A 24,719-nucleotide genomic window follows, 5' to 3' on the forward strand; every position below is an offset into this window, starting at 1 on the left:
CGTGGCGTTTTCTGTTGTTGACATATTCACCCACTTCCGTCACGGAAGGTGTCGTGGAATCATACGATCACGACACGTGTGGATGATGGAGATAGATGGATATGTCATATCGAAACCTCCTAGTCATAATGAAAAGACAAACTTGATAATATGATTCTAATCAGTCCTCCTAATTGCAATGAATAAACAAACCGGAGTGTGAAGTTCTCTCTCTCAAGAACTTGGAAAAACTAAAGAAGAAGACACTTCGGAGGCACAAGGCAATCAGTTCTTGCAAAAACGATCTCTCGTTGTATTGTATAAAATAGAAAAAAAAGTTTATTACAATGAGAGGGGAGGACCCCATTTAAATCCAACTAATTTCTTGATAATTTCCGTCAAATGTGCAACAATGGTAGAAAAGTCTTTGACGAAACATCGATAAAAGCTTGCTAAATTGTGAAAATATCTTACCTCAGAGATAGAAGATGGCGTGAGCCATTCTTGTATGGATTTGCTATTTCCTTCGTCGACATGGATTCCCTGTGCACTAACTATAAACCTAAAAAGATAAGTTTATCGTTACAAAACACACACTTGTCCATGTTAGCGAATAAATGCTCTTGTCGGAGAAATTTGAAGACGGATCGAACGTTCCCAATATGAGATTCAAGAGAATAAGAGTATATAAGAATGTCATCAAAGTAAACAACAACAAACTTACCTATGAAGTCCTTCAAAACATGATTCATTAATCTCATAAAGGTGCTAGGCGCATTTGTGAGTCCAAAAGGTATGACGAGCCATTCGTAGAGTCTGAACTTTGTCTTGAAAGTTGTTTTTCATTCATCACCTTCTTCATTCTGATTTAATGGTAACCGCTTTTCAAGTCAATCTTTATGAAGATGCAAGATCTATGAAGTTCGTCTAACATGTCATCAAGGTATGGAATAGAGTGCCTATATTTGATTGTTATGCGGTTGATTGGTTTGCAATCTACACACATTCGGAATGTGCAATCTTTATTTGGCACAAGAATTATTGGAAAGAAACAAGGGCTAAGGCTCTCCTAGATGTGGCCTTTTTGTAGCAATTCTTCTACTTATCATTCCAACTCATTGGTTTCTTCATGATTACATCGATACGATGGCCGGTTCGAAATAGTGGATCCTGGAATAAAATTAATTTGGTGTTCAATTCCTCTTTTAGGTGGTAAGTCATCCGGTAGATCACTTAAGACATATATGAAATTCTGCAAAAGAGAAACAAACACACTAAGCAAATCTATGAGGTTAGTCGAAATCAAAACTATGGTGTCTCTGAAACGGATGAAGAAGCAATAACTGGTTTGGGAAAAGGTTTCTCTCAGGTCTTTTGATCTCGCATAAATGCTTTGAGACACTCTTTTTCTCACAAGTGGGTTCACTCACCTCCCATTGGTCATTCTTTTGGCTTTTATGAGTTGTGACCTTTTTTTTTTTGCCTTTTTCTTTAAATACTCAACCTCCTCACAAATTCTCTTTTAATCTTGCATGATGTCCTTTGGATGCATTGGATTGAGCATGTAAGGCTTGCCTTTGATGATGATGGTGCATTTATTTTCCTTACCATAGTAAGTGACGTTATTGTCATATAACCATGGTCATCCCAAAAGGATGTGAGATGCTTGCATTGAAAGTACATCACAATAAACATCATCGTAATACTTGCCCATATTCAAACTGATTAAGCATTGTTTCGTGACCTTCAACTCAACACTGTAACACCCTAAACTATGGGTTAGTGACTAAATCATAAAGTTTCAGAATTTGGTGACTAAAGTAGAAGAATGAAATAGTTTAATGATTATTTGGAAATATTACTTGAAAGATGTTAGTAATTATTAGATGAATTGAAGGGAAAAGGGTCATTTGCAGGGAAAATAATTAAAAATGGTTATATATATATATTACACGTAGGGATGTCAACTCAACCCGAATTCGACGGGTTCCGACCCGACCCGATCGGGTCGGATTTTTTTTAAAAAAATTCGGGTTCGGGTCGGGTCGGGTCGGGTTTTTTTTAAATGTACTGTTCGGGTCGGGTTTAGGGTGAAAAAAATCCGACCCGACCCGACCCGAAAAATATATATAATTTTATCCTATATATTTAGGGATAATTACAATAATGTCCCTCTATATATAATTTTTTTCAATTAAGTCACTGTTTTCATTAAATAAAATTTTTTTTATTATTATTTCGGGTCGGGTCGGGTCGGGTCGGGTTTCTAAGTCATATATTCGGGTCGGGTCGGGTTGGGTGAAACCTTAATTTCGTCGGGTCGGGTCGGGTCACGGGTGAAAAACCCTTTCTTCTCGGGTCGGGTCGGGTCGGGTGGCCCAAAAACTCGACCCGACCCGACCCATTGCCATCCCTAATTACACGTGGAAGAGAAGAGGAAACAAAGTGGTTTCTAGAGTTCTCTTCATCTTTCTTCTTCCTTCACGCGTGAAAACCAAAAGCTAAAAGTGAGTTTTCTAATTTTGAGTTTCTGGTTAAATTTAAGGTTGAGTTTTGATTATTAAATGATAATTAAGCTTAAGGAGAGCTTAAATTGTTTTGAAACAATAAGATGAATGGAATAGAGGGAATTAAAAAAAATAGAGAGGAATAAGTGAAATCTTGAAAGAGGGTTCTTTAATAAGGTTTAAGAGTGAATTTGACTTGTCATCAATCTAATTAACATGTATGAAGTGTTAGAATTGGATTTGTAACATGCTAAAATTTAGGTATGATTTTTTAATTTCATAAGGAGGAGAGGATATGGAGGTTAAAGAAGTGATTATTGAATATAAATGAGTTTGAATATGTGTATGTGAGTTATGAATATAAAAGGGAATGAAATATAAAGAGTTGAGCTAAAAAGAAAGTGAATTTCGTTCTTTAATTGAAATTTTTGGGTTGTGTGCATCGATGCACATTCATTGTGTACCGATGCACTCTCAAATAAATGAACATCGAATGCAGTGAGTGCATCAATGCATAGGGGGGGTGCATCGATACACCCTTTAAAATAGAAACATCGAATGTAAATTGTGTATCGATGCATGGGGTAGTGCATCAATGCACATGTTAAGAGATGCATTGATACACTGTAGAATGTACCGATGTACTTCAAGGGAAAATAGAATTAGGTATTTCCTTTGGTCTAGGAAATTATAGATTAGAATACATCAATTAGATATTGATATGTATCAATGTATAAACATGTAGATATCGAGCACGAACAAGTTCTGGGATGATCATCAAGTTCAGATTCGATCGAAAGAGAGGAAAATCATAAAAGGGGATTTGAACTTAGTGAGGCCAAGGTGAGTGCATACAAGTTAGTTTATGATGTTTAATGGAAATAAGACTTGCGACGAGTCTATTTCCTATATTAGAATGCATGAATTTATGATCATATGCATATGTTTGATTTGGGTATATGTGATATATATTATAGTATGTATTAAATGATTTTGTGTGAATACATGTAGTGTGATAAGTTATAGAAATTAATATGAATGATCTATATGATTACATGGGAATGTGAAAATGGTTATATGATAGGTGACCATACATGTTACATAGTAAATGTGATCAATTATAAGAATCAATATAATAGATTTATATGACTACATGAGAAGGGTGATGAGTTAAATAAGATTAGACTATAGAGTAATATGAGAATAATATATTAGTGAAGGGAATTGAGTATAAATAATGATGCCAAACTATAAGATAAGTATTATAGAGAAGAAGTATACTTAAAGGGAATTATGGTATATGAGTTATGTAAAATTTAACTAAATAAATAGATTAACTTATTATACAAATAATATTAGATATGTAATATAAATTATATGTTATGGTATAAATAATTATGAGAATAAATGGAAAAATGAGACAAGATAAGTATTTACTTATAGGATAATATGAGATTATAAGAATATATAGTATAACTTTATGAGGAAGAATCGGGTGTTATATGATTTAGGTATGAAAATGATTTATGTGTAAGTAAATTACGTAATTATGTGACTATGTGTGAAATGGAGTACACTAGGTAATTATAAGGTATGTGAATATAAGTATATAAGATAAGCCACATGACCATGAATTAGGTGAAATTAAATGGTGAGAATGATATGACAGAAAGTTATAAGAGAATATGTTATGAGAAGATATAAGAACAAGTATAAGCTATGTGATATGTGAGTATTATGAAAATGTTCTACGTGCAAGTGATTTATGTGTATATGTGATTTATATGGAAATGAACTACTTGACTACGTGGGATCTTATAAAAATATAATAATAAGACATGTGACAAGAGATGTGTGATTACATGAAGGTATGATATAAGTTATGTGAAAGGGATCTATATGCTTATTTGATACGAATGTGTGAATATGTGACAAACATAAATATTAATGCCCATGTTATGTGTCTTAAGAGCTAGAGGTATAGTTGGCATGCCAAGAGTCGAGGGTCTACGCGGTCCTTCGGGACATATATGTATTCCTTGGAACATGTGTGATGTCTTTTGAGACACATACTTGATCCTTTGTATATGTATATGATTCTTAAGGAATTTTCTACGTGGTCCTTAGGGACATTTTATATGGCACTTCAGTGAAATTCTACGTGGCACTCCGGTGCAATTCTACGTGACACTTCGGTGCATTTATACGAGCTGTGGTGACAGCATTAGTGCACAACCTCTAGAGACTCACATATCAATAGTTCTCACATATGTACATGGGTTAATCAAGAGATAATAACAAATATATATTGTGATATGATTTATATGATAATGTTTGTATTGTTTGGTTAATTGAATAATATGTTGAGTAAAAGAATAGATATAAGAGGATATAATTATAAGATATAAATGATAAAAATATTGATAGTGGAATAAGATTAGAGATTTAAAATAATGCATAATATGTATTTGTGTATAGTATGTTATATATATAATGTTATATTGTTTTGATGTGGCATTATAAGATGATATGTTCTTACATGTTTAAGCATTAGAGTTTCCTTTATAAGTTTAAAGCCTCACTAAGTCATAGACTTAGCGTGTGATTATTTCACACGTAGGTTACAGAATCGAGAAGAGAAGCGAAGAAGAGCTAAACAGGTCAGCATATCCCTTACAAAATTTCAGATCAGAAAATAGATAATTTAAATGTGTTTGGTTATTTTGAATATAGTTGGCATGTACTAATTGATTGAGTTGAATATGCTCCGACCGATTTTGGTTATTTTGGTCAATTTATGTAAATAAACCGCTTTTATTTTAATAAAAGTTTTAAATTTTCTTTGAAGTTTGTCAAGAGTCAAAGTTTGAAAAGTCAATGTGATACCTCAGAATCGTATTTGGGTCGGGTACGGGTTGGGGTGTTACAGACACTCTCAATGAGCCACTATAAATAATATGTCTTTGGATGTCTTTGGCAAGGGAAGTTAAGTGTGTCCACCAAATAACTACTGATCACATTGACACAACTTCAATTGTCAATGATCAATTAGTATACTTTCTCTTTAATTTGACATCTTTTATGGAAGATGTTTTTTCATTGAATATATGAGTCATCAATTATTTGTATACTCAAGTTTTGCCTCACTACCATGACATATGTGTCAAACTCATCAGTGTTTGTGTGATTTGGTGCATCGTTTTCCAAAGCCTCGGGACAATCTGTTTCGGTATCCGTTAATTCATCATTATCTTCTCGGATTACCATTATTCTCATATTAGGACAATTATGACTGATATGTTATACCAATTGTATTTGAAGTAAGAGGGTTTTGTATCTTGAGACTTTTAAGGTTTTCAACTATATCTTTTTTAACCCCCTTGGGCTTTTCATCCCTTGTTTTCTTATTAACGACAGAAGAATGGGTAGAATATGAAGAGGATTTGGATGAATTACCAAAGAAAAAAGATGAAGTACCTTGGTAGTTTTCTCGGTTTTAGAATTTCCTTTGAAGTTGTGCTTTGATTGTTATGGCTCTCTGCAATGTTTCTTCAAGGTTTACATATCCATGTATCTCAAGAAGATCATTTATGTTTGTGTTTAAGCCACTAACAAATCTTGAAATTGTAGCTTCTTTGTCTTTATTTATGTTTACTCTGTTCAACAAGGACTTCATCTCCTTGTAGTAGTCTTCAACTGAAGTTTTTCCTTGTCGAAGTTGGTTAAGTCATTGTTTCACTTCCCTTGTGTAGTTTTTCGGAAGAAAATGAATTCATATAACATTCTTCAATAGTTCCCATGAGACAATATTTTGGATTCGGTGATCTTGAATTGCTCATCGTGTTTGCATCAACCATATGTGAGCATTTCCTGTTAACTCCATATTTATGAGTGTTATATGTTCTTCTAGAGGACATTCATGGTATGAGAACATGAAATCAATTTTCCCTTCTCAATCAATATAGTCGCCCGGATCATATTCTCCATTGAAAGATGGAATTGTGAATTTTGGCTTTGCCAAAAGTTTTCGACATTTTGAACCTAGGTATGGAATGTCTAGGAACCATCAGATTGTCGTTGGGTTGTCTCAATTGATCGATTTGCGGTTGTTGTTGTTGTCTCAACTTGGTGTTGAGTTCAATAAATTGTTCCCTTATAGCTTCCATTAACGCCAAAAGAGCTTGAAGGGTCTGGTCGATGTTTACTTTGTTTTCCATCCTGAGAATCACAACACTCAAAGAAAAAAATTTAAAGTGAAAAAATAAAAAAAAATAAAAACCTCACATGTCACTCCAAGGAAATAACACAATGAGAGGTAAGAAAGTCAATCTTGTACACTTTAAAACTTTTTCTCTCTAAGAGTCTTTCGATGTTCGTATCGAAGTTTGATCACTAAAAAAAGGAGACAAGGAAAGGTATGACTCCAAGTGAATGAGAATGCAAGGAAGAATAAATATGCAAAGTGTTGAACTATGTTTTGATATAACAATTTAAGGCAAAATGGTTTTTGGACTTGAATTGAATTTACAAAATGTTTTTGGACTTAATTGAATTTATTCAAAGTTTTAAAAGGTTTCAAAAATAATTCAAAGTCCATTAAATTCGGTTTTGAGACAAAATGCTAAAGGGTGTCAAAGTGCATCTATGCATCCCTACAGTGCATCCATGCACCATGCAGTGCATCCATGCACTCAAACACCGAATACAATTAGTGCATCGATGCATCAAGGTTGTGCATCGATGCATCATGTTGTGCATCCATGCATGAAGGCTGCAACGGGTAGTAACGGCTAGTTTATTTGAATTTAATGAAGGGGTATCGATGCACCTTGATAGTGCACCGATGCACCATGTTATGGGCAGCCTTTTTGAGTAAAAAAATCATCCCCAAACGGCTCCAAAACATCCCCAACGGCTATATACAACATCAAACACATTCCAAGCTATAAATACAAGCTAATGACACTTGAAGAATAGAGAGAAAAACTATCCAAGCAATCAAACACAAGAGAAGAGTTTTTCATTCTTATTTCAACTTTCTCTTGTAAATATTTTGTTCTTATGAGCTCAATCTTGTAAACACCTACCTTAGAGAGGTTTTCTTGTTTACTTATTTTATCCTTTTGTAAAGGTGAAATGTTCTAGCTTATCCCGTGTAAAAGCTAGGGAAAGGTTCTAGTTTAGCCCGGAAAAACTAGGGAGTTGTAAGGTTATCTCTTTGTCCTCAAAAGAAAGAACAAATTAGTGAATTTGTTGGAAAATCCTTGGTGAGGAGCTAAGGTAGTGGATGTAGACTTTGGTTGAGAAATTCGAACCACTCTAAATCGCTGTGCAATTTTCTATCTTTCAATCTCCTTACTCCCTAAACATAAAACCGTTCCGACCCCTATTTGCAAACCGTTCCGGTTGTCGATTCGAGCTTCCGAAAATCCCAACAATTGGCATCAGAGCCTAACTCGTTAAGAAGGTTTAACCACCTTGAGACGATCCTCGAATAAGCTCTACCAATTCTCGACACAACCGAGAAGATGGCTTCCACCTCTGGCTCGTTCCACATGGAAGACTCCCTACCAACCGACAAACCTCCATACTTCAATGGAGTTAACTATCATCATTGGAAGAAATTAATGAATGTATTCATCCAATCCAACGATCTTAATGCATGGGAGATAATCGAGAATGACTACTCTTCTCCAAGAAGAAGGAGAAGAAGATGAGCGACAAAGAACGAAAGAAAGCTCAGTTTAATGCCAAGGCCATGCACATGTTGTTTTTTGCATTTGGTCCTGAAATCTATGAAGGGGTTTCTTCATGTTCAAGTGACAAGGAACTTTGGAATAAGCTTGAGGAAATCCATGGAAACAAGAAAGAAGAACCAATAAAGGTGATGTCTCTAATGGCTCGTGAAGAGCCCGAGGTATCTTCTAACTCAAATGAATTTAATTCATATACGTTTGATGATTTACAAGAAGCTTTTAATAGGTTATATTCAGAGTTTGAGACCATAAACTCCAAATATAAGAAAATGATTTCAAAATTTAAAATCGAAAACGATTTTCTTTTGAAAACAAAAATATATTTTGAAAGCCAAAATGAAATTTTGAAAAATGATTTAGAGCTTTCAAAAATAAAAATTGAAAGTTTTGAAAAAGAAAATTTTGATTTAAAAGTTAAGCTTGAATGCTTAACAAAAGAAAAAGAAATCATTTTAAATAATTCATTTAGTTCAATAATGACAATATGCTCACATTGTCATTATCATGGTCACAAGGAACATACTTATCCTTTGAAGAAAGGAAAACATTTTAAAATTAGGCAAGTATGGATTCCGAAAGGAACAAGAGGTATTGAAACTAACGTTGAAGGATCCAAAGCAATTTGGATACCAAAATCGAAATAAATATCTCTTGTAGGTGTGTGAGAGCAATGGTGATGAAAGTGATGATATTCAAGATGCTCTAGCCACACATGAAAAAAAATGGGTAACCTCTAAGTTTAATGATTTAATTTTGGTTATTTGGTTGCTCATTTGATTTTAAGCATGCATGAGTTGTGATATTAAATGATTATGTTTTGTTTTAATCTCATGTATGTTGAAAACAATTGGTATGATGAACAATTTTAAAGTTTTAATAATTTTTCAAAATTTTTAGTTCACCATAATAAAATTTTGGTCAAAATTGGTTTTAATGCAAATGATATCTCTCTAATAATTTATATCAATTTTTTAAAAAAACATTGATTTTACAAATTTTAAATTTTTGACCTAAATTTGAATGTTTATGCATGTGGTTTAAATGAAAATGACATCTCTCTAACAATTGATATCAAAATTTTCAAAATGCATAACATTTTTGGAAAACTTTATGCATATGCACTTAATTTTAACAAATGGTATTGATATCAAATTTCAACAATTGGTATTGCATAAAGTATTTTAGTCTTGGATATATTGAATTTCATGTGCTACTAACATATTTGTTATTCTTTGTAGAAATTTAATTTCTTTTTAAGTGTCAAGTTCTTAAAGCTAAATTTTGATTGGAATGCATTTATTGAGGGGGAGCTTTGATTTTTCAAATGATTTTTAAATGTCAAATTTACCACTTACTCTCCAAAGTTATTTTGAACTTCAAAGATCGAATTATTTTTTTATATAACAAAAAGGGGGAGAAGTTTGGTTTGAAAAATTCAATTTCTAAATGAAAAAGGGGGAGCTTAACATTTTCATATATTTTCCAACAATTGTTAACAATTGATATCTTTTTCATTAAACAATTTATTAAGGGGGAGTTTTGCCAAAAACAGTTTTTCAAATGTTTTTTATATCAAAAAGGGGGAGATTGTTGAACTACGTTTTGATATAACAATTTAAGGCAAAATGGATTTTGGACTTGAATTGAATTTACAAATTGTTTTTGGACTTAATTAAATTTATTCAAAGTTTTAAAAGGTTTCAAAAATAATTTAAAGTCCATTAAATTCGGATTTGAGCCAAAATGCTAAAAGGTGTCAAAGTGCATCCCTGCAGTGCATCTATGCACCTGCACTAGTGCATCCATGCACTCAAACACCGAATGCAATTAGTGCATCGATGCATCCTTCTGTGCATCGATGCATCATGCTGTGCATCCATACATCATGTTGTGCATCCATGCACGAAGGCTGCAACGATTAGTAACGACTAGTTTATTTGAATTTAATGATGGGGTATCGATGCACCTTGATAGTGCACCGATGCACCATGTAATGGGCAGCCTTTTTGAGTAAAAAAAAATCATCCCCAAACGGCTCCAAAACATCCCCAACGGCTATATACAACATCAAACACATTACAAGCTATAAATACAAGCTAAGGACACTTGAAGAATAGAGAGAACAACTATCCAAGCAATCAAACACAAGAGAAGAGTTTTTCATTCTTATTTCAACTTTCTCTTGTAAATATTTTGTTTTTGTGAGCTCAATCTTGTAAACACCTACCTTAGAGAGGTTTTCTTGTTTACTTATTTTATCCTTTTGTAAAGGGGAAAGGTTCTAGCTTATCCCGTGTAAAAGCTAGGGAAAGGTTCTAGTTTAGCCCGAAAAAACTAGGGAGTTGTAAGGTTATCTCTTTGTCCTCAAAAGAAAGAACAAATTAGTGAATTTGTTGAAAAATCCTTGGAGAGAGCTAAGGTAGTGGATGTAGACTTTGGTTGAGAAAGTCGAACCACTCTAAATCGCTGTGCAATTTTCTATCTTTCAATCTCCTTACTCCCTAAACACAAAACCGTTCCAACCCCTCTTTGCAAACCGTTCCGGTTGTCGATTCGAGCTTCCGAAAATCCCAACACAAAGTCTTTTAATCCTACTAACAAAAGGAAAATAATGTGTTAGATGATGTATAGGAATAAGGATAAGGTAAGCAAAAGGCCCTAAAAACAATAAGATTCAAATAAAAAAAATTGGAAAAATCCCAAACCCAGAACAGAACCTAAACTCTGGATCAACTTGAGCAATTTTTTGAGGGGGGTTTCGATCTCCAAAAATTCTGATTTTTTTGTGGATGATTCTCATTGAGTGTAGTTGTGGTCTGGAAATTTTTAGCACGAAAATATTCCTTCTGGAAAATTCGACAATGCACACAGCGCGAATCTGCCAAAAAAATTTTAATGATCCAATTGAAGGGTTGGATGAACTCCAAATTGGCTTAATTTTGGACAGATGAAACTTCTTTGTATGAGGTATGATCCTGCAAAAAATTAGCTCTAAATTATTTCGTTTGATTTTTTGTATTTTTTTACCTTTTGATGAATAAAAATAGCAAACTAAAAATAATGAATCGAACCTAAATTAAAAGAATGCTAAAAGAACCTAAAAACGATGATTTTTTCACGAACTAGCTTTGTTGGGGTACTTCGACGATTGACGCTTGGAGAACAAGTCAAAACTCTTTGATACTTCCCAAGAATCGACCCAATCTGATACCAATTAATAGAGAAGCGACACCAGATGATGTGAACGTTGCTTTCATCGAGGAAACAAACCTAGGAAAGCTCTAGACTCGATGAAAAAGCAAATGGCTTTGGAATGGGTGCTTTGGAAGGTGGCGACAAGATTAGGGTTTATGGAGACTTTTAGTTGCTGAAAAATAGACAAAGAAACAATATTAAGGCAATAAAATGAAGGGTAATAAAATTAAATAAAATACAAGAGAAAATAATATAATAGATTAGGGAAAAAGACAAAGCATGTAAGAAAAGAAAATATGTTCTTATCTCCCCTTGTAATAGGCGCCCAATATATTTATGGTCTGATCTTGATGGATGATGGCTCGTTAGAAAAAGGATGGAAATATGAGAAAGATGGTGAAGATGGATTTGAAATCGGATGGTCGGATTGTGAGAAAAACACAATTAAAAATTTATTTCGGTAGGTATAGGGGTTAACGCAAACCTGATAGGTTATATGGGGTGGCGTGATTAATGGCTAAGTTGATGATGATGGCTTGTAGATGATGAAGATTGATGGATATGTCCTATCGAAACCTCCTAATCGTAATGAAAATGCAAACTCGATAATACGACTCTAACCATCCCTCCTAATCGCAATGATTAGACAAATAAGAGTGAATATCTCTCTCTCAAGAACTCGGAAGAACTAAAGAATAAGATGCTTCGAAGGCACAAGACAATCAACTCTTGCAAAAAGATCTCTCTTTGTATTGTATAAAATAGAAGAAAAGTTGATTACAATGAGAGGGGAAGAAAAATTAGATTAAAATTTAGTTAATATTTATCAACAATATAATAATATTTATTATATTTTCAAATCTAAATATTATTTTTATCAACAATATAATAAATTTCCATCATAACATAATGGATATACATTAGACCATAAGGGGTTTCAAGTTTAGTAAGCTTGGTTAACTTTTCATTTTTTTCAATCATCATCTTATTAAAAATATTAATTTATTAAAAAAATAATGTGTAAATATAACAATTCTAATATTTTTAATAATCATAAATATTTAATCTATTGATTACCTAATCCAAGTCAGATACTTTTGAGATATTTAACTTATTTGATTAGTTAATCCAAGTCATATATTATTGAGACGAGGTAATCCTCTTAAACTAATTTGCTTAATTCACCTATAAAATAATTATTAATAATTTAAAAATATAATAATCGAAATAATAAAAATATAATAAATTTCAGTTTTAATAATTAAAGTACACGCACAACAAAATTTTGTGACTTATTACCTATTTTATATTAATGAGCATCTTTGACTCTTGGATATACTGCCAGGTGTAAACACTTCCTCAAACATGTTGCAGTTTTGATTGATAACATAAATAATTTGATTGATAATTAGATCTAATCACGATAGTGGTGTCATTCATATATTTTTATCTAATCATATTTTAAATATATATATATATAATTGTAAAAGTTGCAATACATTAATAATCTATATTATTTAAATTTTAACACATCCGTCCCCATTTTCCTAATGTATTTTAATTTTGGTGTTTAGCATCTAAAACTATTTTTTAAATATGAAGGGGTGTTGATTAGATTTAATGCAGGGGGTTGATTTCAACAAGGGTTCACATGGGAAGAACAAAACGATGACCCACAAATTAGCTTGCATGCCACTGCTACAAGCCAAAATTTTGAATTAAAGGGCTGTTTGCAAGATTGGAATTAACAAAAAAAAGAAGAAGAAACTTTCACACTGCTTTCATGGATCCCACCGTCATTGCCATTTGATCAGTCAGCATAATCAGATTTGAGTGCTCACATTCTCCTAAAGAAGGTTTGTATATTTTAAAAAAGGAAAAGCTAAAAAAAGAATATATATATATATTTTTTATGCTTATATCAATACTATTTTGCAGAACTATGATTTCCAGAATTTATGAGACATCATAGCTATGATTTGAAAGTGAAAATACTCAATTTAGACCTCAATATTTGACACAGAAGAAGTAACATCTATGATATTTGCAGTTGTCATTGTCCTAAATATATCTAGATATATATCGAACATACATTAATCAGAATCCAAGTACTACATTAGACCAACCAATTCACTTGGACTATAACCTTCCATATGAACTAACCTGTGGAGACCAGATGATATTAGATTGCTGAGATGTGCAAAACCGTGGAAAAAATATGTATGAAATATCTTCTTTTACAGGACATGATAACATGAATTTCAGTAGTACAAAATGGCCCTTTTTTCCTACATGAATTCTATTCTTCTCATTCCATTCAAGTTTTTACAAACAAAAGGAAATGGCTGTGGTGATTGGTGAGTAATTTTTCAAGTTTCACATTTCAGGAAAGAAACATGTGACATAAGAAGCCAAGATAAAGCACAATAAAGTTATATTTGATCAATTGTTTAAGGTTAACGTTAACCTTTCATTGTTCTTGTGATTTCTTCAGCCAGGGGAGGTCTGAGTTAAGAGAGGTTGGCATACCAATTTGAGCATCTGAAGAGCTTGAGAATTTGCCTTTCTTAGACCAAAGCCAGATCTTGGAAACCGAAAAGCTTTCCCCTTTACTCATACTACTAATCTTCTTCTCCTCGGCATCTCTTTCCGCCGATGAATTCCCATTCTGTTCCGAACCTCTAGATAGCTTGACAGCATCGCCACGGTGTTGGCCGCTGTGTCGACCATTAGAGAGGGTAACCCTCAGATCAGAATTGCCAAGCACATACTGATATGAACCCATTGAAAAACACCTCCTTGCTTCCAAGTTGCTGCTACTGGTTTCACCACCAGCCTCATCCGGTTCACCACTTAGCCTTCTGAATTTCCCTAGCCTAACCGGCAAGACCCCTTTGTCAACAACAATTTCCTCCATTTCCACAGTTTTCTGACAAGGGGTGTACCCATTTTCACCATTGCCACCACACCCTTCATCTTCCCTAATGTCATCAAAATCAAAGACTGGATTCTCCATTGAGAACCCAGGAGCAAAAAGGGTGCCTCTACAGAGAGGGCATGTTGAATTCGACAACAGCCAAGTGTCGATACAGTTTATATGAAAGGCATGGCTACACACAGGAAGCAATCTCAGCTTATCTTTCTCAGAAAACTCACATAAACAGACAGCACAGTCAAAGGGCTCCTTGGGACCAACAATTTCCTTGTAATGGAAAACAGGTAAAGCATCAATGAAAGCTTGATCTAAACCAGAATCATGGAGGTGGAACAGCTGTTGGAGTTGTCTTTGAAGAGCATCAGAGGTGGACATGTCAGGGTATCTAGTATTAGATTGAGAAGATGTAGATGAAGATGGATGCTTTATAAGGAATCTAACAAGAAGATGGAGAAGACCAGAGATGAAAAACAGAACAGCCAAGATTACAATAATAAAAAGAACAGCAGGACTGATTCTTGTACCAGAAGATGACGGTGGTGAAGGGTTTGAATCTCTATGAAAAGCCGTAGCAGTTAAAGGAGATGGAGGAAGAGGAGGTGGGTATTGAAAGTAACCATCTTTTTGCATGATTTGCTGATGATGAACCCGAAACATCTTCAAATGGTTGCTTTCTAACATCCTACACATCATAAAACTATAACTCTGGAACCCCAAAAAATCCCAGAAATAAAAACTCAAACTCACCTCATATTTCAAGCCTCAAAAACAATGCTCAAAACAAAATCTTTCCTTTTCACAGCACAAGAACACAATATCCTCCACAACCAAAACCGTTTTTTCTTTTTAACAATCCATTAAACTAACATATAAAAAAATTGGGTCTTCGAGAAATTTACCTGCCTTCAAAATGGAAGAAAGAAGAGGAAAGTGAAGAAGGGTATCTAATCACAGTATTTATCAAAAACCCAATCTCAAAAATCACTTTTTTTTCCTTTATCTTTTTGCTTTTTCTCTTTTAAAAAGTGGGTCGTCATTTTGAGATTGTCTCATGAAAGACAACTAATATACAGTTAAAATATAGTATTATCATATATATTAAAAGATATTTATATTTAATTTACTGTAGAAACATTAATTTAGGTAGAAAATATAAAAATTATTAAAAAATTTGATAATAGGTAAACTTTGATTATCGATAAGTATCAATACATATATATAAGTGTTTATACTTATTTTACTGTGAAAAACATTAATTTAAGGTTATTTTTTATGTTACACGTCTAATGATTTATTATGTTACCGTATATTAAAATAATAAACATAGATATTACATATTTATTATTATCTTTGGTTAAGATTGTTAAATTTAAATTTAGATAATATTTTATAAAATATCAAAATAATCAAATAATTATTTGTGTAAATAAAATTATTAAATTAATATTTTAGGTGGAAAACATGAAACACTGTTAAAAATTTTGAAACATAAATTACATAACTTTCAACAAAGTATTAATACATTTTTATAAAAAGTATATATACTTTCAACATATTAGGTAAATTTTACCGGTTTTATCATAATGTTACCTGATATGTTGAAAGTATCGATCCTTTTTATAAAAAGGATCAATACTTTACAATATAACAAGTAAAAATATAATGTAATAGGCAGCGCTTAAATAATAAAATAGGTTAATTACTGGAAACATTATCAAGCACAATAACATATTAGGTACCGCTTATATAATGTAATAGGTAGCGCTTATATAATGTAATAGTTAACGCTTATATAATGTAATAGGTAGCGCTTATATAATAAAATAGGTTAATTATTGGAAAATTATTAAGGACAATAACATATTAGGTAGTGCTTATATAATAAAATAGGTAATATTGGTTATTAAGTGCTTATATAACGTAATAGATAGTGTTTAATAATATTTAATTATTTAATTATATATATATTAGGTAAACGCCTAAAATATTACCAATGATAACATAACCGGTTATTTACTAGAAACATTATCAAGTATAATAATGTAAACGGTAAAAAAAATAGGCGCTACCTATTACATTAAACTACCTACCAGATATGTTGAAAGTATCGATTTCATTTAAATAAGTATCAACACTTTTGGAATTTAAAATAAAAACAGTAATAAGTCTATAAACAACAAATACAATAAAACAATATTATTTATTAACAAAATAATATTATTATTTTTAAAATATTAGAATAATTTATTTAATATTATTTATGTAAATATTATTATTAAAATATCATATCTATAATTTTATAAATAAAAAATTATGATTATTATATTTTATTAAAATAAAATTATTATAAATTATATTTTTATTTTTTATAATAAGAATAATATATCATTAATTATATTATAATGAGAGAATAGTTAAACATATGTGTCGATACACTTTCTAAAAGTATCGACACATATGTTATAATTATAATGTAATATGTAAATTTACAATGTAATTGGTATACAACAATAACAAAACATGTAAAAATTACCGAAAACATCATTATTTTAACAAAACAGGTAAAGCGCTACCGGTTTTATTATTTTTTTACCGGTATTGTTATTTTTTTACCGGTTTTGTTATTGTTGGCATTTTACCGAAAATGTTAAAAAACATTGATGTTTTAGGTAGAAATAATAATGAAGTGATAAAAAATAATCATAATTACAATATAATTATAAACATCAAATACAATAAAATAATATTATTTATTAACAAAATAGTATTATTATTTTTAAAATATTAGAATAATTTATTTAATATTATTTATGTCAATGTTATTATTAAAATATTATATCTTTAATTTTATAAATAAAAAATTATGATTATTATATTTTATTAAAATAAAATTATTATAAATTATATTTATTATTTATTATAATAAGAATAATATATCATTAATTATATTATAATGAGAGAATAGTTAAACATATGTGTCGATACATTTTCTAAAAGTATCGACACATATGTTACATCAAAACAGATAATTATAATGTAATAAATAAATTTACAATGTAACCAGTATAAATATATCGGTTTTATGAGAGAATAAGTCTACATAATGTATCGACACAAATTTAAATAGTGTCGATACATTTTGTCTAGAATGAATGCCAAACGAGGTGCACGCATAAAGTGTCGTTACATTTATTAAAAGTATCGATCCCTAAAACATCGAAAACGATAATTACAATGTAATAGGTAAATTTACAATGTACTCGGTAGAAATATATCGGTTTTATGAGAAAATAGGTCTACATAATGTATCGACACATTTTATGTTTGTGTCGATATTTTTTTCCAAAATGAATGTCCAACGAGGTGCACACATAAAGTGTCGACACATTTATTAAAAGTATCGATCCCAAAAAATCCAAACCGATAATTACAATGTAATAGATAAATTTTCAATGTACCCGGTAGAAATATACCAGTTTTATGAGAAAATAGGTCTACATAATATATCGTCACGTTTTAAGTTTGTGTCGATACTTTTTTCCAAAATTAATGCCTAACGAGGTGTACGCATAAAGTGTCGACACATTTAAAATTGTATCGATCCCAAAAACATCGAAACCGATAATTATAATGTAATAGGTAAATTTGCAATGTTACTGGTATAAATATACCGGTTTTGTAACACCCCAATTTAGGGACTAAAATTAAGAAATTATAAAGTGGTGGATTTAATTTGGTATTTTGAAAGAAACAGTGGATTAAATTGTAAAATCACAAAGTTGGCAGACTGTTTTAAGAAATACAGGAAATTCAGTGGCTAGATTTATGATTTGACCATTTTTCTTTTGGGATGAATTATAACACCCATTCTCGTATGTTTTTCTGCAGATTTCCCAGATTTTCCTCTCTAACAACCCTTCTTTCAACTCCGATCTACTCGCCGTCCGACCTTCGATGGACGAGCCGAAACGATCATCGTGTTCGTTGTCGAGCGAGGAACAAAACCTCTCAAAGCTTTTGTCGTGAATCGTCGCCGTTCGTCGTTAATTTCAGTCGGAAGTATCGTCGGTAATAACTCAATTTCAATTGGTTTTTCGTCGATTCACGACGATCCGAGCATCCGTTTACGACACCTCCCGCACCATCGTGTTCCTTGCATCGTTCCGAGTCTGCCGGTGTCATCCTTGGTCTCCGTCGACAGCGGCACGTGAGGAGGTGAAGCGGTCAAAGTTTCCAATTTATTGAAATCGAGCTCTCCGCCATTCAAAATTGTGAACCGAGCTTTAAAGTATCTCGAAATCGCTTAAAATAATTTTTATGATTTTTTCGGAAATTTTTCGATATTAGGGCACTGTTCACGTGCCCCCACTGAATGTGGGGAAGGAAAAAGTGACCGATTTTATAACTGTTTTGACCGGTCACAACCCGACCCGACCGACCCGTTGACCCGACCGACCCGTTGACCCGACCCGTTGATCGTTGACCGACGTTCACCACTGTTGACCAAAACTTTGACAGGCTTTGATCGGGCATTAAACGACCTTTGACTTTGACCGAGTATACCTATCCTGACATTTTTCGACGTTCCAAATCCGATTCCGCAGTCTGTTTTTCAAGATTCGAACCCGAAAGCCTAAAAATTATTGGTCAAACCCGTTAACTTTGATTTTGACCAAAAATACAAAATTTTCGAAAAGTCATATTTTATGCTTTCGACGTCTTGAATCCGAATCCAAAGTCTGTTTCACCAAATTCGAACCCGGTAAGCTGTTTTTCACTGATTTATCACCCGATTTGATCCGTTTATCGTAATTAAGCTCCGTTTTTTATATAATTTATGTTGATATGTATCTGAGGAATTATTGGAAGTTGAATTGTAGATCAAAGGCGTTCGAATGGAATTTTTATGGTTGATCAGTATTGCATGGAAATCGAGGTAATACTTTACTACCTCTTTATGCTTTATGGAACATGTGAATATTGGTAAATGCATGATTAAGATAATGTTGGTCTCATTTGTGTAGTTAATTAGTTTCTACACTCAATCTAAATACGGTAAAAGGGTTCAATAATTGATTATGGTTCAGATGATTTTTATAAGAAATTGAGGGATTGTTAGAATTAAATTACAAGTTATGTGCTTAGTGATAAAGAAATCAACATGGATTTGTAACTTATAGTTTATTTCATCAAAGGTTAAATGTTAAAGGAACTTGGTGGGAAATTATGATAATACTCTGGTATGGTAAAATTATGAAAATACCCTTAAGTTGTAAGATGTCAAAAATTGTCTCTGAAAGTTAATTATTAACTCTGAAAGGATATATTAATATGATAAAACTACATATGTGCTTAAGAAATGCTAGATTTTGCTTACGAAATACGAATAATCAGTTTTTAACCCCTAGAGGGTTTGTGCAAGATATTAGAATTCTATTAAGGAATCATTTCAAGATAAGAGAATGTTCGGTAAAGCAATTGATCATAGGATCCCTAAATTATAATTATTTTCGTTAAGAGCTAATATTGAAATTATCTGGTTAAGAAATAACGGAAATGCCCTTGAGAGGTAAAATAGTCCTAGTTAACCCTGAATAAGAAAATACTTTAAGGATTCGTACTTAACTCGATTAAGTACGGATTTGATTATTAAGATCCTGACTTAGTTCAGGAAAATTCCTGATTTTCCGTTTGTAAAATCTGAGAAGACACTTGACCCAGAAATATCCGAGTTATGAGTAAATACCTGAAGAATAATTTGTCAGGGTGTTTTGTTGTCATAATTGTTCGAAAGGACTGAAATAAATGATAAGATTAAATTTAATAGTAAGATCGGACGTAAGGAAATGATTGAAATATTCTAGATTTATAAAATGACCAAAATACCCCTGGAATAGAAATGACTCAAGAATGTCACCAAGTTCAAGAATGAATGGATATACTTAAGCTTTGAAATGAATAGAAAAACGTTGAGCACCAAAATGACCAAAATACCCTATTGGCCTAGAATAAGTAAATGTCTTGGATTAATTAAGGAATCCAAATAAACATGGATGTTGTACTGCTCTTAAAAGTTATGAAACGCAGCTTAAGTGATCAACCAACGTTAGTGCTATATCATTACCTGAATGATATAAGTATCACTTGAATGTTTGTTCATCTTCTCAAATTTGGATCGATGATAATTCTGGAAGTACTTGGCTCAGTTCAACTCTAGAGCGTATACAATACTAATAAGTGGGTATTCGTGAGTCAAATCAACCACGAATACTAGAATGACTTTATTATATGAATAAATTGAACTGAAATGAAGTACAACGTGTATTTGAAATTCAGAAATGTCTGAATTATTCTGGAAAGCTTTAAAGTAATCGGGATAGTCATGCTTACTAAACGAACTAAGTAACATCAATGACTGAGGATTAAATAGGTGATTGGATGAGTTTGGAAACAATGTTGAACTTACATGATGAATTGTCCTTAGGGGTTATGAGCCATGGATCAAGTACGTCCGTATTTCCTGATATTATTGAAACGTGGAAATGAAATAAAGACCGTTGGAAGATTTATTCAGTGATGATTATGAGGATGATCTATGGATCTGCATTATGGTATTAAAGAGTGAATACACTGGAAGGATAATGAATTGACTTGTTGGCATGCATCAGTTTGGGAGTTGTGTAACTCGAGTTGATTGATAATATGATCGATAGTCATAGATTGTAAATGACTTGAATCTTTGATTCTATATTTTCATCTAAAATCACTTCGGTCATGTTGGAAAACGCAAGTAACGCAGAAGGAAAATATTCTGAATACCTCATTTTGTTCAATTGGGCTGAAATCCTATGAATTCAAAGTATATTCCTGAATACCCCTGAATGTTTGGGTAATGGAATCACTCGCAGTAAATCTGAATTTAGAATTATTATGTATAAAGGTTCCTGAACGTTTTCCTGATGCATATAGAAACTTAGTGGAATTCTAAAAGTATCAATCTGAAATGTTTGTTTGGATCGGTTAGAAATTAATTCTCTTCAATAAGATCTTATTATTGGAATCCGATCAAATTGCACAAGTTCATGTTATCCATATTGATAACTACCAAATGCATCTGAAAAATAATTGGATTCTCTAGTGTGTTCCTTATATTTTGAAAAATTGTTTTATTGTTTTAACATGTGGTACACTGAAATATATGGTTACTGTTTTATGGATGCACCGACTTAACGGTGATGGCTTATGGATTTGTATCATTGTATAAACTGTATCTTGGAGATACAGATTTGTAAAGTACAACTCTGATCAAGCTGGAAAATTTTTATGGACCTAATGTGACTCTTAGGTAAGCTCTGCGGCCCTGAGATCATTCTCGGGTAGGCCCTGCGGCCCTAAGATGTGTTCTTAGGTAGGATCCATGGCCCCGAACTTTCTTGGGTAGGCTCTCAGGCCCTAAGATATTCCCTTAGGTTAACTCTTTGTACGATGGTTTTGAAAATACGAGTTTAAAAAGCTCTACTGCATTATGGTTTATGGGATTTACTGAACTATCATTTGATTAGTGTACCTATTATGATTTTATCGTACTGATGGAACACACTAGACATCCTATTCGACCTTATGAAAACATGATAGTATGAAAGGTTTCTTATGAACTGAGATTCATGGCTTCTACTCGATGAACTTCTAAGGGAACCCCAGATTATTCCGCCCACTGGTATACGTATGATTCAATAAGGAAATTATGGCTTCCCATTTATCTGCATGTCATATAGCATCATCTGGTAGTTCTGTATTACTGAGCTTTTTGAAGCTCACTCTATTACTCACCATTGCAGGTTAAAAGAATTGTACGAGTACAACTATCAACATCAGTAAGGGAGTTCTTCCGGCGTTGCTTGCAGAGTATAGTACATGTAATTAGGGGGCATGTGGATTGTATTTTGTTTTATATTTGAGTTTGAAAAACCAATTTTATTTCTGAATAATAATAAATCATTTATGATTTTACATGTTTAAGAAAAGTTTTAAATTTTTCGCTATTTTTACAGTGGGTTGCTCCGGTGGCCCTAATATGAGACTCTAGATCGGATCGGGCTATCCACATCGGTCTGAGTACGTTATATTTAGTGGTATCAGAGCTATGGTTTGAGTCAAAATTTTTCAAGATAGACTGGCCGGTCGAATGTCAAAATATGTCTGATCAGTACATGCCCCTAGACTTCAATCGTATCTCTCTGAGCCAGAACTCCAGGGCTGAGTCCCTATCTGTAGCGAGTAAACCAAAGTTTCTATCTGTTAAGGCTATACTTGTACAAAAAGGAATACCAGTAACATCTGTTTAAACGTTGTGAAGTACCTCATGATCCATGTGAGAGTTATTTATCTGAAAAATTCTGACTTGACTCCAGAAATGAAATTGGGATATGCTACTGCTCTATGAGCCTTTTCTCGTGACAAAGACTGAATTGATTACTCAAGAAAATTTTCGTACGGATTCTTTTATTGAAATGAGGAAAAGTTATGATAAGAATGTATGCTCAGCTGGTTAAGGATTAGTGGAGGATCCGTACTTTTGTAAAAGCTACTTAAAGATATGAGAGAACTGATGAAAGTTTTATTTATGCAATTATGTGACATGAATGAATTTCGAGGACGAAATTCTTTTTAAGGAGGGGAGAATTGTAACACCCTAATTTAGGGGCTAAAATTAAGAAATTATAAAGTGATGGATTTAATTTGGTATTTTGAAAGAAATAGTGGATTGAATTGTAAAATCGCAAAGTTGGGAGACTGTTTTAAGAAATGCAGGAAATTCAGTGGCTAGATTTATGATTTGACCATTTTTTGTTTGGGATGAATTATAACACCCATTCCAGTATGTTTTTCTACAGATTTCCCAGATTTTCCTCTCCAACAACCCTCCTTTCAACTCCGATCTACTCTCCGTCCAACCTCCGATGGACGAGCCGAAATCATCATCGCGTTCGTTGTCGAGCGAGGAACAAAACCCCTCAAAGCTTTTGTCATGAATCGTCGTCGTTTGTCGTTAATTCAGTCGGAAATATCGTCGGTAATAACTCAATTTCAATTGGTTTTCCGTCAATTCACGACGATCCCAGCATCCGTTTACGACACCTCCCGCACCATCGTGTTGCTTGCATCGTTCCGAGTCTGCCGGTGTCATCCTTGGTCTCCGTCGACGGCGGCGCGTAAGGAGGTGAAGCGGTCAAAGTTTTTGATTTATTGAAATCGAGCTCTCCGCCATTCAAAATTATGAACCGAGCTTTGTAAGTATCTCGAAATCGCTTAAAATAATTTTTAGGATTTTTTTCGGGAATTTTCCGATATCAGGGCACTGTTCACGTGCCCCCACGCGCCGCCACTGCGTGTGGGGAAGGAAAAAGTGACCGGTTTGACCTGTTTTGGAACTATTTTGACCGGTTTGACCGGTCACAACCCGACCCGATCTGTTGACCCGACCCGTTGGCTGTTGACCGTTGACCGACGTTGACCACTGTTGACCAAAACTTTGATAGGTTTTGACTGAGCATTAAACGACCTTTGACTTTGACCGAGTATACCTATCCTGACATTTTTCGACGTTCCAAATCTAATTCCGCAGTCCGTTTTTCAAAATTCGAACCCAAAAGCCTCAAAATTGCCGGTCAAACCCGTTGACTTTGATTTTGACCAAAAATTCCAAATTTCTGAAAAGTCATATTTTATGCTTTCGACGTCCTGAATCCGAATCCAAAGTCCGTTTCGCCAAATTCGAACCTAGTAAGCTGTTTTTCACTGATTTATCACTCGATTTGATCCGTTTATCGTAATTAAGCTCCGTTTTTTTATATAATTTATGTTGATATGTATATGAGGAATTATTGAAAGTTGAATTGAAGATCAAAGGCGTTCGAATGGAATTTTTATGGTCGATCAGTATTGCATGGAAATTGAGGTAATACTTTACTACCTCTTTATGCTTTATAGAACATGTGAATATTGGTAAATGCATGATTAAGATAATGTTGGTCTCATTTGTGTAGTTAATTAGTTTCTACACTCGATCTGAATACGATAAAAGGGTTCAGTAATTGATTATGGTTCAGATGATTTTTATAAGAAATTGAGGGATTGTTAGAATTAAATTACAAGTTTTATGCTTAGTGATAAAGAAATCAACATGGATTTGTAACTTATAGTTTATTTCATCAAAGGTTAAATGTTAAAGGTACTTGGATGAGAAATTATGATAATACTCTAGTAAGGTAAAATTACGAAAATACCCTTAAGTTGTAAGATGTCAAGATTTGTCTCTGGAAGTTGATTAATAACTCTGAAAGGATA

The 24,719-nt window shown here is 32.9% G+C and overlaps 1 protein-coding gene across 2 annotated transcripts; it reads right to left on the reverse strand.

Moving 5' to 3' along the window:
- Positions 1 to 13,635: 13,635 nt before the first annotated feature.
- Positions 13,636 to 15,401, reverse strand: LOC120144415 (RING-H2 finger protein ATL46-like). 2 transcript variants are annotated; one of them, XM_039158472.1, is made up of 2 exons: positions 15,138 to 15,401; positions 13,636 to 15,095 (listed from the first exon to the last, which is right to left on the reverse strand). In XM_039158472.1, exon 2 carries the CDS (start codon positions 15,063 to 15,065, stop codon positions 13,908 to 13,910), a length of 1,158 nt encoding a protein of 385 aa, XP_039014403.1. In that variant the 5' UTR covers positions 15,066 to 15,095; positions 15,138 to 15,401; the 3' UTR covers positions 13,636 to 13,907. The 2 variants fall into 2 exon arrangements, with proteins under 2 accessions (XP_039014403.1, XP_039014404.1); XM_039158473.1 differs by lacking the exon at positions 15,138 to 15,401 and having other exon boundaries at positions 13,953 to 14,109; positions 14,144 to 15,125.
- Between the last annotated feature and the right edge of the window lie 9,318 nt (positions 15,402 to 24,719).

This window comes from Hibiscus syriacus, unplaced genomic scaffold (genome assembly GCF_006381635.1).
Source record: "Hibiscus syriacus cultivar Baekdansim isolate YM2019G1 unplaced genomic scaffold, ASM638163v2 tig00110889_pilon, whole genome shotgun sequence".
NCBI classification, from domain to species: domain Eukaryota; kingdom Viridiplantae; phylum Streptophyta; class Magnoliopsida; order Malvales; family Malvaceae; genus Hibiscus; species Hibiscus syriacus.